General features: G+C 50.8%; 1 protein-coding gene across 2 annotated transcripts in view; it reads left to right on the forward strand.

Moving 5' to 3' along the window:
• LOC141175914 (hepatocyte nuclear factor 4-beta-like) overlaps window positions 1-20,811 on the forward strand; it is a 99,984-nt gene extending 79,173 nt beyond the window's left edge. For both annotated transcript variants that reach the window (XM_073659911.1, XM_073659912.1), the window contains exons 5-10: window positions 8,534-8,683; window positions 10,404-10,491; window positions 17,383-17,535; window positions 17,643-17,879; window positions 20,088-20,192; window positions 20,283-20,811. In XM_073659911.1, the coding sequence (XP_073516012.1) occupies window positions 8,534-8,683; window positions 10,404-10,491; window positions 17,383-17,535; window positions 17,643-17,879; window positions 20,088-20,192; window positions 20,283-20,380 (831 nt within the window). In that variant the 3' untranslated portion in view covers window positions 20,381-20,811. The remainder of the gene's footprint in view (window positions 1-8,533; window positions 8,684-10,403; window positions 10,492-17,382; window positions 17,536-17,642; window positions 17,880-20,087; window positions 20,193-20,282) is intronic.
• The last annotated feature ends 4,112 nt before the right edge of the window (window positions 20,812-24,923 follow it).

Raw genomic sequence — 24,923 nt, forward strand, 5'->3', positions numbered from 1 at the left:
TAGCGCCACCTGGTGGTCCCCGAGGGATGGCTCACCGGGCAGGTGCTAGCGGGACAGTAGTATAAGTATATATCAGGCTCCGGGCGAGGAGCAGCACCACAGGTAGCGCCACCTTGTGGCCCCCGAGGGATGGCTCACTGGGCAGGTGCAAGCGGGGCAGTAGTATAAGTATATATTAGGCTCCGGGCGAGGAGCAGCACCGCAGGTAGCGCCACCTGGTGGTCCCCGAGGGATGGCACACTGGGCAGGTGCTAGCGGGGCAGTAGTATAAGCATATATATGGCCCCGGGAGAGAAGCTGCACCGCAGGTAGCGCCACCTGGTGGTCCCCGAGGGATGGCTCACCGGGCAGGTGCTAGCGGGGCAGTAGTATAAGTATATATCAGGCCCCAGGCTAGGAGCAGCACCGCAGGTAGCGCCACCTGGTGGTTTCCGAGGGATGGCTCACCGGGCAGGTGCTAGCGGGGCAGTAGTATAAGTATATATCAGGCCCCGGGCAAGGAGCAGCACAGCGCCACCTGGTGGTCCCCGAGAGATGGCTCACCGGGCAGGTGCTAGCGGGGCAGTAGTATAAGTATATATCAGGCTCCGGGCGAGGAGCTGCACCGCAGGTAGCGCCACCTGGTGGTCCCAGAGGGATGGCTCACCGGGCAAGTGCTAGCGGGGCAGTAGTATAACATATATCAGGCCCCGGGCGAGGAGCTGTACCGCAGGTAGCGCCACCTGGTGGTCCCAGAGGGATGGCTCACCGGTCAGGTGCTAGCGGGGCAGTAGTATAAGTATATATCAGGCTCCTGGCGAGAAGCTGCACCGCAGGTAGCGCCACCTGGTGGTCCCAGAGAGATGGCTCACCGGGCAGGTGCTAGCGGGGCAGTAGTATAAGTATATATCAGGCTCCGGGCGAGGAGCTGCACCGCAGGTAGCGCCACCTGGTGGTCCCCGAGGGATGGCTCACTGGGCAGGTGCTAGCGGGGCAGTAGTATAAGTATATATCAGGCTCCGGGCGAGGAGCAGCACCGCAGGTAGCGCCACCTGGTGGTCCCCGAGGGATGGCACACTGGGCAGGTGCTAGCGGGGCAGTAGTATAAGCATATATATGGCCCCGGGAGAGAAGCTGCACCACAGGTAGCGCCACCTGGTGGTCCCCGAGGGATGGCTCACCAGGCAGGTGCTAGCGGGGCAGTAGTATAAGTATATATCAGGCCCCGGGAGAGAAGCTGCACCGCAGGTAGCGCCACCTGGTGGTCCCCGAGGGATGGCTCACCGGGCAGGTGCTAGCGGGGCAGTAGCATAAGTATATATCAGGCCCCGGGCGAGGAGAAGCACCGCAGGTAGCACCACCTGGTGGTTCCCGAGGGATGGCTCACCGGGCAGGTGCTAGCGGGGCAGTAGTATAAGTATATATCAGGCTCCGGGCGAGGAGCAGCACCGCAGGTAGCGCCACCTGGCGGTCCCCGAGGGATGGCTCACCGGGCAGGTGCTAGCGGGGCAGTAGTATAAGTATATATCAAGCCCCGGGCGAGGAGCAGCACCGCAGGTAGCGCCACCTAGTGGTCCCAGAGAGATGGCTCACCGGGCACGTGCTAGCGGGGCAGTAGTATAAGTATATATCAGGCCCCGGGCAAAGAGCAGCACAGCGCCACCAGGTGGTCCCCGAGAGATGGCTCACCGGGCAGGTGCTAGCGGGGCAGTAGTATAAGTATATATCAGGCTCCGGGCGAGGAGCAGCACCGCAGGTAGCGCCACCTGGTGGTCCCCGAGGGATGGCTCACCGGGCAGCTGCTAGCGGGGCAGTAGTATAAGTATATTAGGCTCCGGGCGAGGAGCTGCACCGCAGGTAGCGCAACCTGGTGGTCCCCGAGGGATGGCTCACCGGGCAGGTGCCAGTATGGGCAGTAGTATAAGTATATATCAGGCCCCGGGCGAGGAGCAGCACCGCAGGTAGCGCCACCTGGTGGTCCCAGAGAGATGGCTTACCGGGCAGGTGCTAGCGGGGCAGTAGTATAAGTATATATCAGGCCCCGGGCAAGGAGCTGCACAGCGCCACCTGGTGGTCCCCGAGAGATGGCTCACCAGGGCAGTAGTATAAGTATATATCAGGCGCCGGGCGAGGAGCTGCACCGCAGGTAGCGCCACCTGGTGGTCCCAGAGGGATGGCTCACCGGGCAGGTGCCAGTGTGGGCAGTAGTATAAGTATATATCAGGCTCCGGGCGAGGAGCTGCAGCACAGGTAGCGCCACCTGGTGGTTCCCGAGGGATGGCTCACCGGGCAGGTGCTAGCGGGGCAGTAGTATAAGTATATATCAGGCTCCGGGCGAGGAGCTGCACCTCATGTAGCGCCACCTGGTGGTCCCAGAGGGATGGCTCACCGGGCAGGTGCCAGTGTGGGCAGTAGTATAACATATCAGGCCCCGGGCGAGAAGTTGCACCGCAGGTAGCGCCCCCTGGTGGCCCCCGAGAGATGGCTCACCGGGCAGGTGCTAGCGGGGCAGTAGTATAAGTATATATCAGGCTCCGGGCGAGGAGCAGCACCGCAGGTAGCGCCACCTTGTGGCCCCCGAGGGATGGCTCACTGGGCAGGTGCAAGCGGGGCAGTAGTATAAGTATATATTAGGCTCCGGGCGAGGAGCAGCACCGCAGGTAGCGCCACCTGGTGGTCCCCGAGGGATGGCACACTGGGCAGGTGCTAGCGGGGCAGTAGTATAAGCATATATATGGCCCCGGGAGAGAAGCTGCACCGCAGGTAGCGCCACCTGGTGGTCCCCGAGGGATGGCTCACCGGGCAGGTGCTAGCGGGGCAGTAGTATAAGTATATATCAGGCCCCAGGCTAGGAGCAGCACCGCAGGTAGCGCCACCTGGTGGTTTCCGAGGGATGGCTCACCGGGCAGGTGCTAGCGGGGCAGTAGTATAAGTATATATCAGGCCCCGGGCAAGGAGCAGCACAGCGCCACCTGGTGGTCCCCGAGAGATGGCTCACCGGGCAGGTGCTAGCGGGGCAGTAGTATAAGTATATATCAGGCTCCGGGCGAGGAGCTGCACCGCAGGTAGCGCCACCTGGTGGTCCCAGAGGGATGGCTCACCGGGCAAGTGCTAGCGGGGCAGTAGTATAACATATATCAGGCCCCGGGCGAGGAGCTGTACCGCAGGTAGCGCCACCTGGTGGTCCCAGAGGGATGGCTCACCGGTCAGGTGCTAGCGGGGCAGTAGTATAAGTATATATCAGGCTCCTGGCGAGGAGCTGCACCGCAGGTAGCGCCACCTGGTGGTCCCAGAGAGATGGCTCACCGGGCAGGTGCTAGCGGGGCAGTAGTATAAGTATATATCAGGCTCCGGGCGAGGAGCTGCACCGCAGGTAGCGCCACCTGGTGGTCCCCGAGGGATGGCTCACTGGGCAGGTGCTAGCGGGGCAGTAGTATAAGTATATATCAGGCTCCGGGCGAGGAGCAGCACCGCAGGTAGCGCCACCTGGTGGTCCCCGAGGGATGGCACACTGGGCAGGTGCTAGCGGGGCAGTAGTATAAGCATATATATGGCCCCGGGAGAGAAGCTGCACCACAGGTAGCGCCACCTGGTGGTCCCCGAGGGATGGCTCACCAGGCAGGTGCTAGCGGGGCAGTAGTATAAGTATATATCAGGCCCCGGGAGAGAAGCTGCACCGCAGGTAGCGCCACCTGGTGGTCCCCGAGGGATGGCTCACCGGGCAGGTGCTAGCGGGGCAGTAGCATAAGTATATATCAGGCCCCGGGCGAGGAGAAGCACCGCAGGTAGCGCCACCTGGTGGTTCCCGAGGGATGGCTCACCGGGCAGGTGCTAGCGGGGCAGTAGTATAAGTATATATCAGGCTCCGGGCGAGGAGCAGCACCGCAGGTAGCGCCACCTGGTGGTCCCCGAGGGATGGCTCACCGGGCAGGTGCCAGTGTGGGCAGTAGTATAAGTATATATCAAGCCCCGGGCGAGGAGCAGCACCGCAGGTAGCGCCACCTAGTGGTCCCAGAGAGATGGCTCACCGGGCACGTGCTAGCGGGGCAGTAGTATAAGTATATATCAGGCCCCGGGCAAAGAGCAGCACAGCGCCACCAGGTGGTCCCCGAGAGATGGCTCACCGGGCAGGTGCTAGCGGGGCAGTAGTATAAGTATATATCAGGCTCCGGGCGAGGAGCAGCACCGCAGGTAGCGCCACCTGGTGGTCCTCGAGGGATGGCTCACCGGGCAGCTGCTAGCGGGGCAGTAGTATAAGTATATTAGGCTCCGGGCGAGGAGCTGCACCGCAGGTAGCGCCACCTGGTGGTCCCAGAGGGATGGTTCACCGGGCAGGTGCTAGCGGGGCAGTAGTATAATTATATATTAGGCTCCGGGCGAGGAGCTGCACCGCAGGTAGCGCCACCTGGTGGTCCCCGAGGGATGGCTCACCGGGCAGGTGCCAGTATGGGCAGTAGTATAAGTATATATCAGGCCCCGGGCGAGGCGCTGCACCGCAGGTAGCGCCACCTGGTGGTCCCAGAGAGATGGCTTACCGGGCAGGTGCTAGCGGGGCAGTAGTATAAGTATATATCAGGCCCCGGGCAAGGAGCTGCACAGCGCCACCTGGTGGTCCCCGAGAGATGGCTCACCAGGGCAGTAGTATAAGTATATATCAGGCGCCGGGCGAGGAGCTGCACCGCAGGTAGCGCACCTGGTGGTCCCAGAGGGATGGCTCACCGGGCAGGTGCCAGTGTGGGCAGTAGTATAAGTATATATCAGGCTCCGGGCGAGGAGCTGCAGCACAGGTAGCGCCACCTGGTGGTTCCCGAGGGATGGCTCACCGGGCAGGTGCTAGCGGGGCAGTAGTATAAGTATATATCAGGCTCCGGGCGAGGAGCTGCACCTCAGGTAGCGCCACCTGGTGGTCCCAGAGGGATGGCTCACCGGGCAGGTGCCAGTGTGGGCAGTAGTATAACATATCAGGCCCCGGGCGAGAAGTTGCACCGCAGGTAGCGCCCCCTGGTGGCCCCCGAGAGATGGCTCACCGGGCAGGTGCTAGCGGGGCAGTAGTATAAGTATATATCAGGCTCCGGGCGAGAAGCTGCACCGCAGGTAGCGCCTCCTGGTGGTTCCCGAGGGATGGCTCACCGGGCAGGTGCCAGTGTGGGCAGTAGTATAAGTATATATCAGGCCCCGGGCGAGGAGCAGCGCCGCAGGTAGCGCCACCTGGTGGTCCCAGAGGGATGGCTCACCGGGCAGGTGCTAGCGGGGCAGTAATATAAGTATATATCAGGCCCCGGGCGAGGAGCAGCACAGCGCCACCTGGTGGTTCCCGAGAGATGGCTCACCGGGCAGGTGCTAGCGGGGCAGTAATATAAGTATATATCAGGCCCCGGGCGAGGAGCAGCACAGCGCCACCTGGTGGTTCCCGAGGGATGGCTCACCGGGCAGGTGTTAGCGGGGCAGTAGTATAAGTATATATCAGGCTCAGGGCGAGGAGCTGCAATGCAGGTAGCGCCACCTGGTGGTCCCAGAGGGATGGCTCACCGGGCAGGTGCTAGCGGGGCAGTAGTATAAGTATATATCAGGCTCAGGGCGAGGAGCTGCAATGCAGGTAGCGCCACCTGGTGGTCCCCGAGGGATGGCTCACCGGGCAGGTGCTAGCGGGGCAGTAGTATAAGTATATATCAGGCCCCGGGCGAAGAGCTGCACCGCAGGTAGCGCCACCTGGTGGTCCCCGAGGGATGGCTCACCGGGCAGGTGCTAGCGGGGCAGTAGTATAAGTATATATCAGGCTCCGGGCGAGAAGCGGCACCGCAGGTAGCGCCACCTGGTGGTCCCTGAGGGATGGGTCACCAGGCAGGTGCTAGCGGGGAAGTAGTATAAGTATATATCAGGCCCCAGGCGAGGAGCAGCACCACAGGTAGCGCCACCTGGTGGTCCCAGAGGGATGGCTCACCGGGCAGGTGATAGCGGGGCAGTAGTATAAGTATATATCAGGCTCCGGGCGAGAAGCAGCACCGCAGGTAGCGCCCCCTGGTGGCTCCCGAGGGTTGGTTCACCGGGCAGGTGCTAGCGGGGCAGTAGTATAAGTATATATCAGGCTCTGGGCGAGGAGCTGCACCGCAGGTAGCGCCATCTGGTGGTCCCCGAGGGATGGCTCACTGGGCAGGTGCTAGCGGGGCAGTAGTATAAGTATATATCAGGCTCCGGGCGAGGAGCTGCACCGCAGGTAGCGCCACCTGGTGGTCCCCGAGGGATGGCTCACTGGGCAGGTGCTAGCGGGGCAGTAGTATAAGTATATATCAGGCTCCAGGCGAGGAGCTGCACCGCAGGTAGCGCCACCTGGTGGTCCCCGAGGGATGGCTCACCGGGCAGGTGCTAGCGGGGCAGTAGTATAAGTATATATCAGGCTCCGGGCGAGGAGCTGCACCGCAGGTAGCGCCAGCTGGTGGTCCCCGAGGGATGGCTCACTGGGCAGGTGCTAGCGGGGCAGTAGTATAAGTATATATCAGGCCCCGGGCGAGGAGTAGCACAGCGCCACCTGGTGGTCCCCGAGGGATGGCTCACCGGGCAGGTGCTAGCGGGGCAGTAGTATAAGTATATATCAGGCCCCAGGCGAGGAGCAGCACCGCAGGTAGCGCCACCTGGTGGTCCCAGAGGGATGGCTCACGGGGCAGTAGTATAAGTATATATTAGGCTCCGGGCGAGGAGCTGCACCGCAGGTAGCGCCACCTGGTGGTCCCCGAGGGATGGCTCACCGGGCAGTTGCTAGCAGGGCAGTAGTATAAGTATATATCAGGATCCGGGTGAGGAGCTGCATCGCAGGTAGCGCCACCTGGTGGTCCCCGAGAGATGGCTCACCGGGCAGGTGCTAGCGGGGCAGTAGTATATGTATATATCAGGATCCGGGTGAGGAGCTGCACCGCAGGTAGCGCAACCTGGTGGTCCCAGAGGGATGGCTCACCGGGCAAGTGCTAGCAGGGCAGTAGTATAAGTATATATCAGGCCCCGGGCGAGGAGCTGCGCCGCAGGTAGCGCCCCCTGGTGGTCCCCGAGGGATGGCTCACCGGGCAGGTGCTAGCGGGGCAGTAGTATAAATATATATCAGGCTTCGGGCGAGGAGCTGCACCGCAGGTAGCGCCACCTGGTGGTCCCTGAGGGATGGCTCACCGGGCAGGTGCTAGCGGGGCAGTAGTATAAATATATATCAGGCTTCGGGCGAGGAGCTGCACCGCAGGTAGCGCCACCTGGTGGTCCCCGAGGGATGGCTCACCGGGCAGGTGCTAGCAGGGCAGTAGTATAAATATATATCAGGCTTCGGGCGAGGAGCTGCACCGCAGGTAGCGCCACCTGGTGGTCCCCGAGGGATGGCTCACCGGGCAGGTGCTAGCGGGGCAGTAGTATAAGTATATATCAGGCTCCGGGCGAGGCGCTGCACCGCAGGTAGCGCCACCTGGTGGTCCCCGAGGGATGGCTCACCGGGCAGTTGCTAGCAGGTCAGTAGTATAAGTATATATCAGGCTCCGGGCGAGGAGCTGCATCACAGGTAGCGCCACCTGGTGGTCCCCGAGAGATGGCTAACCGGGCAGGTGCTAGCAGGGCAGTAGTATATGTATATATCAGGCTCCGGGCGAGAAGCTGCACCGCCAGTAGCGCAACCTGGTGGTCCCTGAGGGATGGCTCACCGGGCAGGTGCTAGCGGGGCAGTAGTATAAATATATATCAGGCTTCGGGCGAGGAGCTGCACCGCAGGTAGCGCCCCCTGGTGGTCCCCGAGGGATGGCTCACCGGGCAGGTGCTAGCGGGGCAGTAGTATAAGTATATATCAGGCTCCGGGCGAGGAGCTGCACCGCAGGTAGCGCCACCTGGTGGTCCCCGAGGGATGGTTCACCGGGCAGGTGCTAGCGGGGCAATAGTATAAGTATATATCAGGCTCCGGGAGAGAAGCGGCACCGCAGGTAGCGCCACCTGGTGGTCCCCGAGAGATGGCTCACTGGGCAGGTGCTAGCGGGGCAGTAGTATAAGTATATATCAGGCTCCGGGCGAGGAGCAGCACCGCAGGTAGCGCCACCTGGTGGTCCCAGAGGGATGGCTCACCGGGCAAGTGCTAGCAGGGCAGTAGTATAACATATATCAGGCCCCAGGCGAGGAGCTGCACTGTAGGTAGCGCCCCCTGGTGGTCCCCGAGGGATGGCTCACCGGGCAGGTGCTAGCGGGGCAGTAATATAAATATATATCAGGCTTCGGGCGAGGAGCTGCACCGCAGGTAGCGCCCCCTGGTGGTCCCCGAGGGATGGCTCACCGGGCAGGTGCCAGTATGGGCAGTAGTATAAGTATATATCAGGCTCAGGACGAGGAGCTGCACTGCAGGTAGCGCCACCTGGTGGTCCCTGAGGGATGGCTCACCTGGTAGCAGTACAAGTGTATATCTGGTTTTCGCTCCTTGTGGTTCGGGGCTGGTCTCACTTGATGGTTTTGCAGTTTTTCGCCATTTTAAGGGGCTGATTAGATGTAGTGGATTTGCTGAGCCTCTCACCCTCTGTCGGCTCTGCCGCCCTCCCGTCTCCAGCTCTCCTGCCTCAGTCCCATGAGCGACATCTCCATGAAGAAAATCGCCACCATCAGCGACGTGTGCGAATCCATGAAGCAGCAGCTCCTCCTGCTGGTCGAGTGGGCCAAGTACATCCCTGCGTTCTGCGAGCTCCCCCTGGACGACCAGGTAACACGGACTGACAGCGGCCATCACCGAGCGTCCTGTAGATGGGGCTCTGTGCCCACAGGACGTCGGGCATCAATACAGTGGCATGAAGTCCTTTGTGTTTTAGGCAAAAAAAAAGTATATATATTTTTTTATATTTTACATTTTAAAAATAACAATAAGGAAAATGGGCCGATGCAGAAGTTTGTGCCCCCTGCATGGTCAGTACCTAGTAGCGCCCCCTTTTGCAGGTATCACAGCTTGTAAATGCTTTTTGTAGCCGGATAAGAGTCTTTCACTTCTTGTTTGAGGGATTTTCCTCCGTTCTTCCTTGGAGAATTCCTCCAGTTCTGGGAGATTCCTGGGGCGTCTTGCATCGTCTGCTATTTTGAGGTCAGAGATTTTCAATGATGTTCAGATCAGGGGACTGTGGGGGCCATTGTAAAACCTTCAGCTTGCTCCTTTTGAGGTCATCTATTGTGGATTGTGACGAGTGTTTAGGATCATTATCCATTCGTAGAATCCTCTTTTCACCTTCAGCTTTTTTACAGATGGTGTTATGTTTGCATCAAGAATTTGTTGAAATTTCATTGAATCCATTCTTCCCTCTACCCGTAAAATGTTCCCCGTGCTATTGGCTGCAACAGAACCCCAAAGCATGATTGATCCTCCCCCATGCTTAATGGTTGGCGGGATGTTCTTTTCCTGAAATTCTGTGCCCTTTTTCTCCACACATAACTGTGATCATTGTGGCCAAATAGTTCTATTTTACCTCATCGGTCCACAGGACTTGTTTCCAGGATGCATCAGGCTTGTTTCGATGTTCTTTTGCTACTTCTGACGCTGAATTTTATGGTGAGGATGCAGGAGAGGTTTTCGTCTGATGACTCTTCCATGAAGGACATATTTGTGCCGGTGTCTCTGAACAGGAGAACAATGTACCACAACTCCAGAGTCTGCTACATCTTTCTGAAGGTCTTTTGCAGTCAAGCGAGGGTTCTGATTTACCTATCTAGCAATCCTACGAGCAGCTCACACTGACATTTTGCTTGGTCTTCCAGACCTTATCTTGACCTCCACTGTTCCTGGTAACTGCCATTCCTTAATTACATTTTGAACTGAGGAAAGGGCGACTTCTTTGCTATCTTCTTATGGCTTCTCCTGCTTTGTGGCCTCCACCATTGTCAGTGCTCGGCAGACCCCATGGCTGCTGGTTTTGGCACAAGGTTAGAGGAGGCTGGGTTTTATAAAGCTGGAAATTGGCATCACCGGTCTTTCCTAACGATGATAGTGACCAAGCCATAACCCTAACAGGCTAATTAATGTCTGAAGCCTTGGTCAAAGTTATCTGAGCACACAAATCTCCAAGGGTGCCCAAACTTTTGCATCGGCCCATTTTGCTTTTTGTGACTTTTTTAGATGAAAATAAATGACTATATATAATTATTTCGCCCATAAAACAAAGGAAATGTGTCATCTTTAACTTTAGGCCTTTTAGGTCATTTCATCTCCAACTTGCTTAACTGTTCACAATAATAGTAATTTTGACCAGGGGCGCCCAAACTTTTACATGCCCATGAATGGTGCTGAACTGACACCTTCTGGTGCCCAAGGAATTAACTGGCAGCTAAAATGGTGAAGATCATCAACCGATAAAATAAAGCGATTTGTGCAGCATGGTACTGATGACATCACACTGTGCGGTGAATTCTCACCTGCCCCTTCTGCTGTCTCCCCCCAGGTGGCGCTGTTGCGGGCACACGCTGGCGCTCATCTCCTGCTGGGTGTTGCCAAGCGCTCGCTCCCCTACAAAGATTTCCTGCTTCTGGGTGAGTCTCAGGTCCCAGCTCCTCTGAATGACAGATCTGCAGCTGCTCCGCTGCCGACGCCACGATTCTAATGCTAAGAACTGTTTCCAAAGGGCAAAAATAATGAAAAAAAAAAAGTGCGAGAAAGCTTACACTATTTTGGGCCATTGAAAAAGGGTTTTTAGGGTTCATGGAAAGTCGGGGGTCAAAGCCCAAAACATGAGGCACCCCCCAACATAAAAAAATCACCCCGATCCAGCTTTCCTGCACCGCTACTTTTTTGGGAATAATTTTTCCTGCTTTTTCTTTCTTTACTGTTCCTGCACCGCTGCTCTTTTTTTCTGCACAGCTTTTCTGGTTCCTTTATTGCAGATTTTTTCTGCTGCTTTATCAGCATCACTCTTTCCTTTTTCTGCACCACTTTAACTGAGTTTTTTTTTAACACTGCTTTTTCCTGCAACACCTTTAAAGCTGATTCACCGCTGCCCTTCACTGCACAGCATTTCCTCCTCCTCCTGCACTGCTGCTTTTCCTGCACAGCATTTCCTCCTCCTGCAAAGCTTCTTTTCCTGCACAGCATTTCCTACTCCTGCACTGCTGCTTTTCCTGCACAGCATTTCCTCCTCCTGCAAAGCTGCTTTTCCTGCACAGCATTTCCTCCTCCTGCAAAGCTGCTTTTCCTGCACAGCATTTCCTCCTCCTGCACTGCTGCTTTTCCTGCACATTTCCTCCTCCTGCAATGCTGCTTTTCCTGCACAGCATTTTCTATTCCTGCACAGCATTTCCTCCTCCTGCAAAGCTGCTTTTCCTAAACAGCATTTCCTATCCCTGCACAGCATTTCTTCCTCCTGCAATGCTGCTTTTCCTGCACAGCATTTCCTCCTGCTGCACTGCTGCTTTTCCTGAACAGCATTTCCCCCTCCTGCAATGCTGCTTTTCCTGCACAGCATTTCCTATTCCTGCACAGCATTTCCTATTCCTGCAAAGCTGCTTTTCCTGCACAGCATTTCCTCCTCCTGCACATCATTTCCTCCTCCTGCACTGCTGCTTTTCCTGCACAGCATTTCCTCCTCATGCAAAGCTGCTTTTCCTGCACAGCATTTCCTCCTCCTGCACTGCTGCTTTTCCTGAACAGCATTTCCCCCTCCTGCAATGCTGCTTTTCCTGCACAGCATTTCCTATTCCTGCACAGCATTTCCTATTCCTGCACAGCATTTCCTATTCCTGCAAAGCTGCTTTTCCTGCACAGCATTTCCTCCTCATGCAAAGCTGCTTTTCCTGCACAGCATTTCCTCCTCCTGCACTGCTGCTTTTCCTGCACAGCATTTCCTCCTCCTGCAATGCTTCTTTTCCTGCACAGCATTTCCTCCTGCTGCACTGCTGCTTTTCCTGCACAGCATTTCCTCCTCATGCAAAGCTGCTTTTCCTGCACAGCATTTCCTCCTCCTGCACTGCTGCTTTTCCTGCACAGCATTTCCTCCTCCTGCAATGCTTCTTTTCCTGCACAGCATTTCCTCCTCCTGCAATGCTGCTTTTCCTGCACAGCATTTCCTCCTCCTGCAAAGCTGCTTTTCCTGCACAGCATTTCCTCCTCCTGCAAAGCTGCTTTTCCTGCACAGCATTTCCTCCTCCTGCAATGCTTCTTTTCCTGCACAGCATTTCCTCCTGCTGCACTGCTGCTTTTCCTACACAGCATTTCCTCCTCCTGCAAAGCTGCTTTTCCTACACAGCATTTCCTCCTCCTCCTGCACTGCTGCTTTTCCTGCACAGCATTTCCTCCTCCTGCAAAGCTGCTTTTGCTGCACAGCATTTCCTATCCATGCACAGCATTTCCTCCTCCTGCAAAGCATTTCCTACTCCTGCACTGCTGCTTTTCCTGCACAGCATTTCCTCCTCCTGCAAAGCTGCTTTTCCTGCACAGCATTTCCTCCTCCTGCAAAGCTGCTTTTCCTGCACAGCATTTCCTCCTCCTGCACTGCTGCTTTTCCTGCACATTTCCTCCTCCTGCACTGCTGCTTTTCCTGCACATTTCCTCCTCCTGCAATGCTGCTTTTCCTGCACAGCATTTTCTATTCCTGCACAGCATTTCCTCCTCCTGCAAAGCTGCTTTTCCTAAACAGCATTTCCTATCCCTGCACAGCATTTCTTCCTCCTGCAATGCTGCTTTTCCTGCACAGCATTTCCTATTCCTGCACAGCATTTCCTATTCCTGCACAGCATTTCCTATTCCTGCAAAGCTGCTTTTCCTGCACAGCATTTCCTCCTCATGCAAAGCTGCTTTTCCTGCACAGCATTTCCTCCTCATGCAAAGCTGCTTTTCCTGCACAGCATTTCCTCCTCCTGCACTGCTGCTTTTCCTGAACAGCATTTCCCCCTCCTGCAATGCTGCTTTTCCTGCACAGCATTTCCTATTCCTGCACAGCATTTCCTATTCCTGCAAAGCTGCTTTTCCTGCACAGCATTTCCTCCTCATGCAAAGCTGCTTTTCCTGCACAGCATTTCCTCCTCCTGCACTGCTGCTTTTCCTGCACAGCATTTCCTCCTCCTGCAATGCTTCTTTTCCTGCACAGCATTTCCTCCTGCTGCACTGCTGCTTTTCCTACACAGCATTTCCTCCTCCTGCAATGCTGCTTTTCCTGCACAGCATTTCCTCCTCCTGCAAAGCTGCTTTTCCTGCACAGCATTTCCTCCTCCTGCAAAGCTGCTTTTCCTGCACAGCATTTCCTCCTCCTGCAAAGCTGCTTTTCCTGCACAGCATTTCCTCCTCCTGCAATGCTTCTTTTCCTGCACAGCATTTCCTCCTGCTGCACTGCTGCTTTTCCTACACAGCATTTCCTCCTCCTGCAAAGCTGCTTTTCCTACACAGCATTTCCTCCTCCTGCAATGCTGCTTTTCCTGCACAGCATTTCCTCCTCCTGCAAAGCTGCTTTTCCTGCACAGCATTTCCTCCTCCTGTAAAGCTCCTTTTCCTGCACAGCATTTCCTCCTGCTGCAATGCTGCTTTTCCTGAACAGCATTTCCCCCTCCTGCAATGCTGCTTTTCCTGCACAGCATTTCCTATTCCTGCACAGCATTTCCTATTCCTGCACTGCTGCTTTTCCTGCACATTTCCTCCTCCTGCACTGCTTCTTTTCCTGCACATTTCCTCCTCCTGCACTGCTGCTTTTCCTGCACATTTCCTCCTCCTGCACTGCTGCTTTTCCTGCACAGCATTTCCTCCTCCTGCAATGCTGCTTTTTCTGCACAGCATTTCCTCCTCCTGCAAAGCTGCTTTACCTAAACAGCATTTCCTATCCCTGCACAGCATTTCCTCCTCCTGCAATGCTGCTTTTACTGCACAGCATTTCCTCCTGCTGCACTGCTGCTTTTCCTGCACAGCATTTCCTCCTCCTGCACTGCTGCTTTTCCTGCACAGCATTTCCTCCTCCTGCAATGCTGCTTTTGCTGCACAGCATTTCCTATCCATGCACAGCATTTCCTCCTCCTGCAAAGCTTCTTTTCCTGCACAGCATTTCCTACTCCTGCAATGCTGCTTTTACTGCACAGCATATCCTCCTGCTGCACTGCTGCTTTTCCTGCACAGCATTTCCTCCTCCTGCACTGCTGCTTTTCCTGCACAGCGTTTCCTCCTCCTGCACTGCTGCTTTTCCTACACAGCATTTCCTCCTCCTGCAAAGCTGCTTTTCCTGCACAGCATTTCCTCCTCCTGCACAGCATTTCCTCCTCCTGCAAAGCTGCTTTTCCTGCACAGCATTTCCTCCTCCTGCAAAGCTGCTTTTCCTGCACAGCATTTCCTCCTCCTGCAAAGCTGCTTTTCCTGCACAGCATTTCCTCCTCCTGCAAAGCTGCTTTTCCTGCACATTTCCTCCTCCTGCAATGCTGCTTTTCCTGCACAGCATTTTCTATTCCTGCACAGCATTTCCTCCTCCTGCAAAGCTGCTTTTACTAAACAGCATTTCCTATCCCTGCACAGCATTTCTTCCTCCCGCAATGCTGCTTTTCCTGCACAGCATTTCCTCCTGCTGCACTGCTGCTTTTCCTGAACAGCATTTCCCCCTCCTGCAATGCTGCTTTTCCTGCACAGCATTTCCTATTCCTGCACAGCATTTCCTATTCCTGCAAAGCTGCTTTTCCTGCACAGCATTTCCTCCTCATGCAAAGCTGCTTTTCCTGCACAGCATTTCCTCCTCCTGCACTGCTGCTTTTCCTGCACAGCATTTCCTCCTCCTGCAATGCTGCTTTTCCTACACAGCATTTCCTCCTCCTGCAATGCTGCTTTTCCTGCACAGCATTTCCTCCTCCTGCAATGCTGCTTTTCCTGCACAGCATTTCCTCCTCCTGCAAAGCTGCTTTTCCTGCACAGCATTTCCTCCTCCTGCAAAGCTCCTTTTCCTGCACAGCATTTCCTCCTGCTGCAATGCTGCTTTTCCTGAACAGCATTTCCCCCTCCTGCAATGCTGCTTTTCCTGCACAGCATTTCCTATTCCTGCATAGCATTTCCTCCTCCTGCACTGCTGCTTTTCCTGCACATTTCCTCCTCCTGCACTGCTTCTTTTCCTGCACATTTCCTCCTCCTGCACTGCTGCTTTTCCTGCACATTTCCTCCTCCTGCACTGCTGCTTTTCCTGCACAGCATTTCCTCCTCCTGCACTGCTGCTTTTCCTGCACAGCATTTCCTCCTCCTGCAATGCTGCTTTTTCTGCACAGCATTTCCTCCTCCTGCAACGCTGCTTTACCTAAACAGCATTTCCTATCCCTGCACAGCATTTCCTCCTCCTGCAATGCTGCTTTTACTGCACAGCATTTCCTCCTGCTGCACTGCTGCTTTTCCTGCACAGCATTTCCTCCTCCTGCAAAGCTTCTTTTCCTGCACAGCATTTCCTACTCCTGCACTGCTGCTTTTCCTACACAGCATTTCCTCCTCCTGCACTGCTGCTTTTCCTGCACAGCATTTCCTCCTCCTGCAAAGCTGCTTTTCCTGCACAGCATTTCCTCCTCCTGCAAAGCTGCTTTTACTGCACAGCATTTCCTCCTCCCGCACTGCTGCTTTTCCTGCACAGCATTTCCTCCTCCTGCAATGCTTCTTTTCATGTACATTTCCTCCTCCTGCAATGCTGCTTTTCCTGCACAGCATATCCTATCCCTGCACAGCATTTCTTCCTCCTGCTGCAATGCTGCTTTTCCTGCACAGCATTTCCTCCTCCTGCAATGCTTCTTTTCATGTACATTTCCTCCTCCTGCAATGCTGCTTTTCCTGCACAGCATATCCTATCCCTACACAGCATTTCCTCCTGCTGCAATGCTGCTTTTCCTGCACAGCATTTCCCCCTCCTGCAATACTGCTTTTCCTGCAGAGCATTTCCTATTCCTGCAGAGCATTTCCTATTCCTGCAGAGCATTTCCTCCTCCTGCACTGCTGCTTTTCCTGCACATTTCCTCCTCCTGCACTGCTTCTTTTCCTGTACATTTCCTCCTCCTGCACTGCTGCTTTTCCTGCACATTTCCTCCTCCTGCACTGCTGCTTTTCCTGCACAGCATTTCCTCCTCCTGCAATGCTGCTTTTTCTGCACAGCATTTCCTCCTCCTGAAAGCTGCTTTACCTAAACAGCATTTCCTATCCCTGCACAGCATTTCCTCCTGCTGCACTGCTGCTTTTCCTGAACAGCATTTCCCCCTCCTGCAAAGCTGCTTTTCCTGCACAGCATTTCTTATTCCTGCACAGCATTTCCTCCTCCTGCAAAGCTGCTTTTCCTGCACAGCATTTCCTCCTCCTGCAAAGCTGCTTTTCCTGCACAGCATTTCCTCCTCCTGCACTGCTGCTTTTCCTGCACAGCATTTCCTCCTGCTGCACTGCTGCTTTTCCTGCACAGCATTTCCTCCTGCTGCACTGCTGCTTTTCCTGCACAGCATTTCCTCTGCTGCTTTTCCTGCACAGCATTTCCTCCTCCTGCAATGCTTCTTTTCCTGCACAACATTTCCTCCTCCTGCAATGCTGCTTTTTCTGCACAGCATTTCCTCCTCCTGCAAAGCTGCTTTTCCTGCACAGCATTTCCTCCTCCTGCAAAGCTGCTTTTCCTGCACAGCATTTCCTTCTCCTGCACTGCTGCTTTTCCTGCACAGCATTTCCTCCTCCTGCAATGCTTCTTTTCCTGCACAGCATTTCCTCCTCCTGCACAGCATTTCCTCCTCCTGCAAAGCTGCTTTTCCTGCACAGCATTTCCTCCTCCTGCATTGCTGCTTTTTCTGCACAGCATTTCCTCCTCCTGCAAAGCTGCTTTTCCTAAACAGCATTTCCTATCCCTGCACAGCATTTCCTCCTCCTGCAATGCTGCTTTTACTGCACAACATTTCCTCCTGCTGCAAAATTGCTTTTCCTAAACAGCATTTCCTATCCCTGCTCAGCATTTCCTCCTCCTGCAATGCAGCTTTTCCTGAACAGCATTTCCCCCTCCTGCAAAGCTGCTTTTCCTGCACAGCATTTCCTCCTCCTGCACTGCTGCTTTTCCTGCACAGCATTTCCTCCTCCTGCAAAGCTGCTTTTCCTGCACAGCATTTCCTCCTCCTGCAAAGCTGCTTTTCCTGCACAGCATTTCCTCCTCCTGCAAAGCTGCTTTTCCTGCACAGCTCATCTTTTTCCTACACCTCGGCTTTCTTTCCTACCTAGCTTTTCATGTTTCCTTCACCGCTGCACAGATTTTCCTGCTCCTGCGCCGCTGCAGCTTCCTGCACGGCTTTTTCTGTTCCTTTATTGCGGAGCTTTATAAACTCCTGTTTCCTCTTTTCCCTGCAGTTTTTCCTCTTCCTGTATTGCTGCTTTTCCTGTTCCTCCCAGTTTCTCCATGTATGACGGGTGTAATGGTGTCCTGTGACCCGCTCCTCCATGATTCTTCGCCTTTCTCTTGCTCCCTGCAGGTAACGACTTCATTATTCCCATGCAGTGTCCCGAGCTGGAAATCGCCCGCGTGGCGGTGAGGATCCTGGACGAGCTGGTGAAGCCTCTGCGGGAGATCCAGATCGATGATAACGAGTACGCCTGCCTGAAGGCCATTATATTTTTTGATCCCGGTAAGTGACCCGAATAGGGGAGGGGCCAAACCTGTGCAAAGGTCACATGACCTGCAGGAACAGAATCCGCTGCTCGTGTCTCTGATGGCTGCCTCGTCTCTCCATAGACTGTAAGGGGCTCAGCGACTCCAGTAAAGTGAAGAACATGCGGTTCCAGGTGCAGGTGAACCTAGAGGATTACATCAACGACCGGCAGTACGACTCCAGGGGGCGCTTCAGTGACCTCCTCCTGCTCCTGCCCCCGCTGCAGAGCATCACCTGGCAGATGATCGAGCAGGTGCAATTCGCCAAGTTGTTTGGGATGGCGCGGATCGACAGCCTGCTGCAGGAAATGTTACTGGGAGGTAACGACTCACTGGGGGCTCCTGACACCACACAATACTGGGGTGATACATTGTAACAACTGCAGGCAGCGCCCAGCTCTTACTGACCCGTATCTGGTATACATTGCATTATCAGTAATATAAGGGCTGGTGCCTATTCAGAACATGAATACATAACCAAAACGAACATCAGTACAGGAATACATTACCAGAAACCAGAACCACCATCAGTACACCATCAGGATCTGGCAAAGTGTGTGGGCAATATCCCTATCCACCTGCTGAACGGGTCTAATCTTGAGTAGATAAATTATACCATGACAGGGGACGTAAGGGAAGGTCCCCAACTACACTATAAGCTGCATTTGGTAATATTTATTCTTGCCAATTTTATTTCGTCTCCACTTTTGAGAGCATCATAAATCTATCCCGAACCGGTTACTAAGTCCCATAGGCTCTGAATAATTTAGGGATTACCTACGGGCATCTTTTGCCAGGTCTCATCATTTGCCCTGGTAGAACAGTTGGATAATTATGCAACTTTTTGTTTACAGCCACTTGGCAACATATGGGCACGTTAACGCATTAAGCTACATATAAAGCGCTGCAGAATATGTTGGCGCTATATAAAAATTAGAGGGAGTGGGTCACTCTTTCTGTGTTTATAAGTTTTGCGTTTCTTTGAGCACTTGCACTTTAGTATTTTAAAAATCTAGAAATAAAAGTTAAATTTTATCTGATATACTGCTATGTCAGGGATCACCACAGGGACGACACCGGGGAGATCACGCAATATCTCACAGTTGCCGAAACGCGGTCAGTATTTCGTCCGGAATAGCAAGCACACGATCCAGACCACTCACTCCTTAGAAAGCAAGCGACCAGTGAGCATATGGCGTTACACCTCCAGATTCCAAAGCGTGGAATATGTGTACACCCCCCGTATGGTCACTGTCAGCTTCACGATAGCCCGATTCTTATTATTCTCTGTTACCACCATCCAGATTTGAAATATAATACAGGCCTGGCAGGACGCCTGCGTTTTGGTAGCATATATGGCGGCGGGGGAGGGAACGATTACAGAACAAAAGAAACAGAACTATTAAATTTCATATTTAATCCAAAAGGGAGGCAGTGTTTAGGAAAAATATATACAAGGATGTTACAAAGGAGACATTACAATACATAAGCAGTTACATAAAATAAACAGGATAAAAGAAGATAACTTACACTATGCGATCGCTCAAACGATTCAATATAGGTGGAAGAGGGGCTTCCCCAGTCGATTTGAGCGCTATCTAACACGACCCGCTGCTTATAATCCTTATACCCCCCCTGGCAATGAGTGCGCCTCTATTCTCCATGGGTTCTCTTATACCTAAGGGGGGATCTGGCCACACATCCCTTGTGGTGACATCATGTGGGCCGGTCTCCAGCCTGCACATTTTTATTAAAAACGCTAACTTCTGCAATAACTCATCGATCGTTAATCGCAGAAGCTTGCAAACTACGCCATTTTTTCCGTTATGATTTTACCTTCATTTAGAGACCACACATCGCATATCTGCAGTCTGCTATTCTGGGGTGTTTATGCTACAGCTCCCTGATTCTGCTTAAAGCCATGGAGAACTATGAATGCATTCCTGGGCTGATTCTGCCCCTAAAAATATAGGTCCTGTTATTGCCGGATGTATAGAACTCACAATATTTCATATCGGAGTCGGCATGTCTACAGATTTCTTCTTTGAAGCGCGGGAAGCAAGCTCCAACAGTTATTAATGCAATCCACTAATTGCCCCTGTGTCTTTCAGGGACAAGATGCTGGCATTCTAGGTAGCTTGGTGGCACCTCTTGGCTGGCATTTGTTTGTGTAAGCGCTTACTCATGGCTGTGTTAATTGGGGCTTTGTGCTGGGGAATGAGGGAGAAATGGTCAATATCTATGACAGACTTTCAATATTCCTCAATATCTCCCTGACATGCTATAATAATAATAATCCAGGTGAACCTTCCCGTTAAGTACATACAAGTGTCCATATGGCCTCCGGTTAGTGTTGCAGTTGTGGCGTCCGGTGCAGGAGGTGGCTGCTCCGTCCGCTGTGGATTATATTATACTCCCTCCTTTATAGGGACGCACCTGCGCCACCTGCTGGTTATGTGGTGTCACCACAGGGGGTCAGGCCTCGCCATCTGCTGTCCTGTGGGTATAACTCCTGAATTTCTGTTACAGGGTCGGGGGCAGATGGCGGCCATCATTACCTGCACGCAGCCCCCTCGAGTCTCAGCCTGGAGCTCCTGCCCGCTCACACCCTTGGCCCCCAGGACCTGCCCTCAGGTGAGTCTGTACATGGCAGTCCCACATATATCTGACGCACACTGCGATTCAGTCCTCCCCTTTATAATATCCTGTTTTATTCCTCCACAGAATCTTCTGATCCGTCACTGCCATCTCCATCCACCACCACCAGGGGCGCCATTCCAGTCCTGCACCGCACCGTCATCGCCAAGAAAGAGATCTTATAGGATGTGGAGCAGTCATATCCAGGGAGGGAATGGGTTAATCTATGTTCTATGGAAAGGAAGAGTGACCTGAAAGTCGTAACGGAGGATGATGGGAGTCGCATCCGAAATGTGAACTGTGAATACACTGGAATCGGCCCGATCCCACCGGAAAATCACCACGATCCCACCGGAAAATCACCACATTCCTGATTGGAGCCGGCGCGATGGCGGATTTCATTACTCACCGTCTGCAACGAGCACTGGACCCGATAATCCACAACCTGAAGAAAAGCAAAGTACTGACATCAGGACAAACCGCCCAAACATCACAGAAGAACGACGGAAACACGTGAACGACCGCAGAAACGCACTGATGACTAAATACCGACACCCCGAGGAATAAACCTGCAACATACAAGTCTGTCTGCATTAAATACATTCACAGAAAGAAATGAATGCTCGACTCTATAACCATTATAATACTGCCCCCTAGGTACAGGAATATAACTGCTATAATACTGCTCCTAGATACAAGAATATAACTACTATAATACTGCCCCTATGTACAAGAATATAACTACTATAATACTGCCCCTATGTACAATATATCTACTATAATACTGCCCCTATGTACAAGAATATATCTACTATAATACTACCCCCTATGTACAAGAATATAACTACTATAATACTGCCCCTATGTACAAGAATATAACTACTATAATACTGCCCCCTATGTACAAGAATATAACTACTATAATACAGCCCCCTATGTACAAGAATATAACTACTATAATACTGCTTCCTATGTACAAGAATATAACTACTATAATACTGCTCCTATGTACAAGAATATAACTACTATAATACTGCCCCTATGTACAAGAATATAACTACTATAATACTGCCCCCTATGTACAAGAATATAACTACTATAATACTGTCCCCTATGTACAAGAATATAACTACTATAATACTGTCCCTATGTACAAGAAAATAACTACTATAATACTGCCCCCTATGTACAAGAATATAACTACTATAATACTGCTCCTATATACAAGAATATAACTACTATAATACTGCTCCTATGTACAAGAATATAACTCCTATAATACTGCTCCTATATACAAGAATATAACTACTATAATACTACCCCCTATGTACAAGAATATAACTCCTATAATACTGCTCCTATATACAAGAATATAACTACTATAATACTGCTCCTATGTACAAGAATATAACTACTATAATACTGCTCCTATGTACAAGAATATAACTACTATAATACTGCTCCTATGTACAAGAATATAACTACTATAATACTGCCCCCTATGTACAAGAATATAACTACTATAATACTGCTCCTATGTACAAGAATATAACTACTATAATACTGCCCCCTATGTACAAGAATATAACTACTATAATACTGCTCCTATGTACAAGAATATAACTACTATAATACTGGCCCCCTATGTACAAGAATATAACTACTATAATACTGCCCCCTATGTACAAGAATATAACTACTATAATACTGCCCCCTATGTACAAGAATATAACTACTATAATACTGCTCCTATGTACAAGAATATAACTGCTATAATACTGCTCCTATGTACAAGAATATAACTACTATAATACTGCCCCCTATGTCCAAGAATATAACTACTATAATACTGCCCCCTATGTCCAAGAATATAACTACTATAATACTGCCCCTATGTACAAGAATATAACTACTATAATACTGCTCCTATGTACAAGAGTATAACTACTATAATACTGCTCCTATGTACAAGAATATAACTACTATAATACTGCTTCCTATGTACAAGAATATAACTACTATAATACAGCCCCTATGTACAAGAATATAAGTACTATAATACTGCTCCTATGTACAAGAGTATAACTACTATAATACTGCTCCTATGTACAAGAATATAACTACTATAATACTGCTCCTATGTACAAGAATATAACTACTATAATACTGCTCCTATGTACAAGAATATAACTACTATAATACTGTCCCCTATGTACAAGAATATAACTACTATAATACTGCCCCTATGTACAAGAATATAACTACTATAATACTGCCCCCTATGTACAAGAATATAACTACTATAATACTGCCCCTATGTACAAGAATATAACTACTATAATACTGCTCCTATGTACAAGAATATAACTACTATAATACTGCCCCTATGTACAAGAATATAACTACTATAATACTGCCCCTATGTACAAGAATATAACTACTATAATACTGCTCCTATGTACAAGAATATAACTACTATAATACTGCTCCTATGTACAAGAATATAACTACTATAATACTGCTCCTATGTACAAGAATATAACTACTATAATACTGCCTGCTATGTACAAGAATATAACTACTATAATACTGCCCCCTATGTACAAGAATATAACTACTATAATACTGCCCCTATGTACAAGAATATAACTACTATAATACTGCTCCTATGTACAAGAATATAACTACTATAATACTGCCCCTATGTACAAGAATATAACTACTATAATACTGCTCCTATGTACAAGAATATAACTACTATAATACTGCTCCTATGTACAAGAGTATAACTACTATAATACTGCCCCTATGTACAAGAATATAACTACTATAATACTGCTCCTATGTACAAGAATATAACTACTATAATACTGCCCCTATGTACAAGAATATAACTACTATAATACTGCCCCTATGTACAAGAATATAACTACTATAATACTGCCCCTATGTACAAGAATATAACTACTATAATACTGCTCCTATGTACAAGAGTATAACTACTATAATACTGCTCCTATGTACAAGAATATAACTACTATAATACTGCCTGCTATGTACAAGAATATAACTACTATAATACTGCTCCCTATGTACAAGAATATAACTACTATAATACTGCTCCCTATGTACAAGAATATAACTACTATAATACTGCTCCTATGTACAAGAATATAACTACTATAATACTGCTCCCTATGTATAAGAATATAACTACTATAATACTGCTCCTATGTACAAGAATATAACTACTATAATACTGCTCCCTATGTACAAGAATATAACTACTATAATACTGCTCCCTATGTACAAGAATATAACTACTATAATACTGCTCCTATGTACAAGAATATAACTACTATAATACTGCTCCTATGTACAAGAATATAACTACTATAATACTGCCCCCTATGTACAAGAATATAACTACTATAATACTGCCCCTATGTACAAGAATATAACTGCTATAACACTGCTCCCTATGTATAAGAATATAACTACTATAATACTGCTCCTATGTACAAGAATATAACTACTATAATACTGCCCCCTATGTACAAGAATATAACTACTATAATACTGCTCCTATGTACAAGAATATAACTACTATAATACTGCCCCCTATGTACAAGAATATAACTACTATAATACTGCTCCCTATGTACAAGAATATAACTACTATAATACTGCTCCTATGTACAAGAATATAACTACTATAATACTGCTCCTATGTACAAGAATATAACTACTATAATACTGCCCCCTATGTACAAGAATATAACTACTATAATACTGCCCCTATGTACAAGAATATAACTGCTATAACACTGCTCCCTATGTATAAGAATATAACTACTATAATACTGCCCCCTACAGGTATAAGCGCTATGATACTGGTTGGATACACTTGGTATCGGGATGTATCACTCACCGGTGCAGACGTCTCTCTCTCTTGGTGTCTCCACATTATTAGACCTGGAGGGATGACGGACAGAAGTTAGATACGCTGTGCACTAGGATGTATCTAACCAGCAGAGATGAGATACCGCCGGTCACTTCCTTACCTTTGGTGGTGTTATACATGAGGTTCTCCTCACCGTACTCCGCTCCGGTACATGTCAGCTGCCATCCCGTCCTCAGTGCTATGATTGTATACATTAAATAAATTGCAACAAACCCTCAGCTGTGAGGGGGCATCTCGTGCTTTGGGGGTCTCTGACACGAAGCAGAGTATTGGAGGGTTTCCTCTGCCCTGTAGTTGGGCTCTTTGGGTTCTGCAGCAGCTGTCAGTACGCGGGGCGGCTCCGGCACCGGGAGGGTTAACCCTTTCCCTGCAGATGAACTTGTGGAGGACGAAGACGACTAAAACCTTCCAGGCGTTAAATCTCTTAATGCCGATAATCCCGCGCCGACACATGGGACCGACCGTCCCAGCACGCACTACACCCTGATTAGGAGGAGGATGGGAGTAGTGGTCCGGGCAGCAGATCCTTAGGAGGAGGTCTATTAGAGTGCAAGCTCTTGTGTCCGATTCCTAAATGTCACATTAATAAGTAGAATAAAAGACTCCAGATCTCCGCTTGCTGTCAGTGTATGTGAACATTCCAGTCCTCCATTCCTGGACTGATACATTGCAACAAACCCTTAGCTGTGAAAAGCATTGGGTCTGGAGTTTTCAGTTTTGGATATAGATGAAAACATTTCCTATTATTAAAGGGTCGTCCTGCC

The sequence above is a fragment of the Phyllobates terribilis genome, unplaced genomic scaffold (assembly GCF_046119375.1).
Source record: "Phyllobates terribilis strain yellow unplaced genomic scaffold, ASM4611937v1 Scaffold_14__1_contigs__length_39327217, whole genome shotgun sequence".
Taxonomy (NCBI): Eukaryota; Metazoa; Chordata; class Amphibia; order Anura; family Dendrobatidae; genus Phyllobates; species Phyllobates terribilis.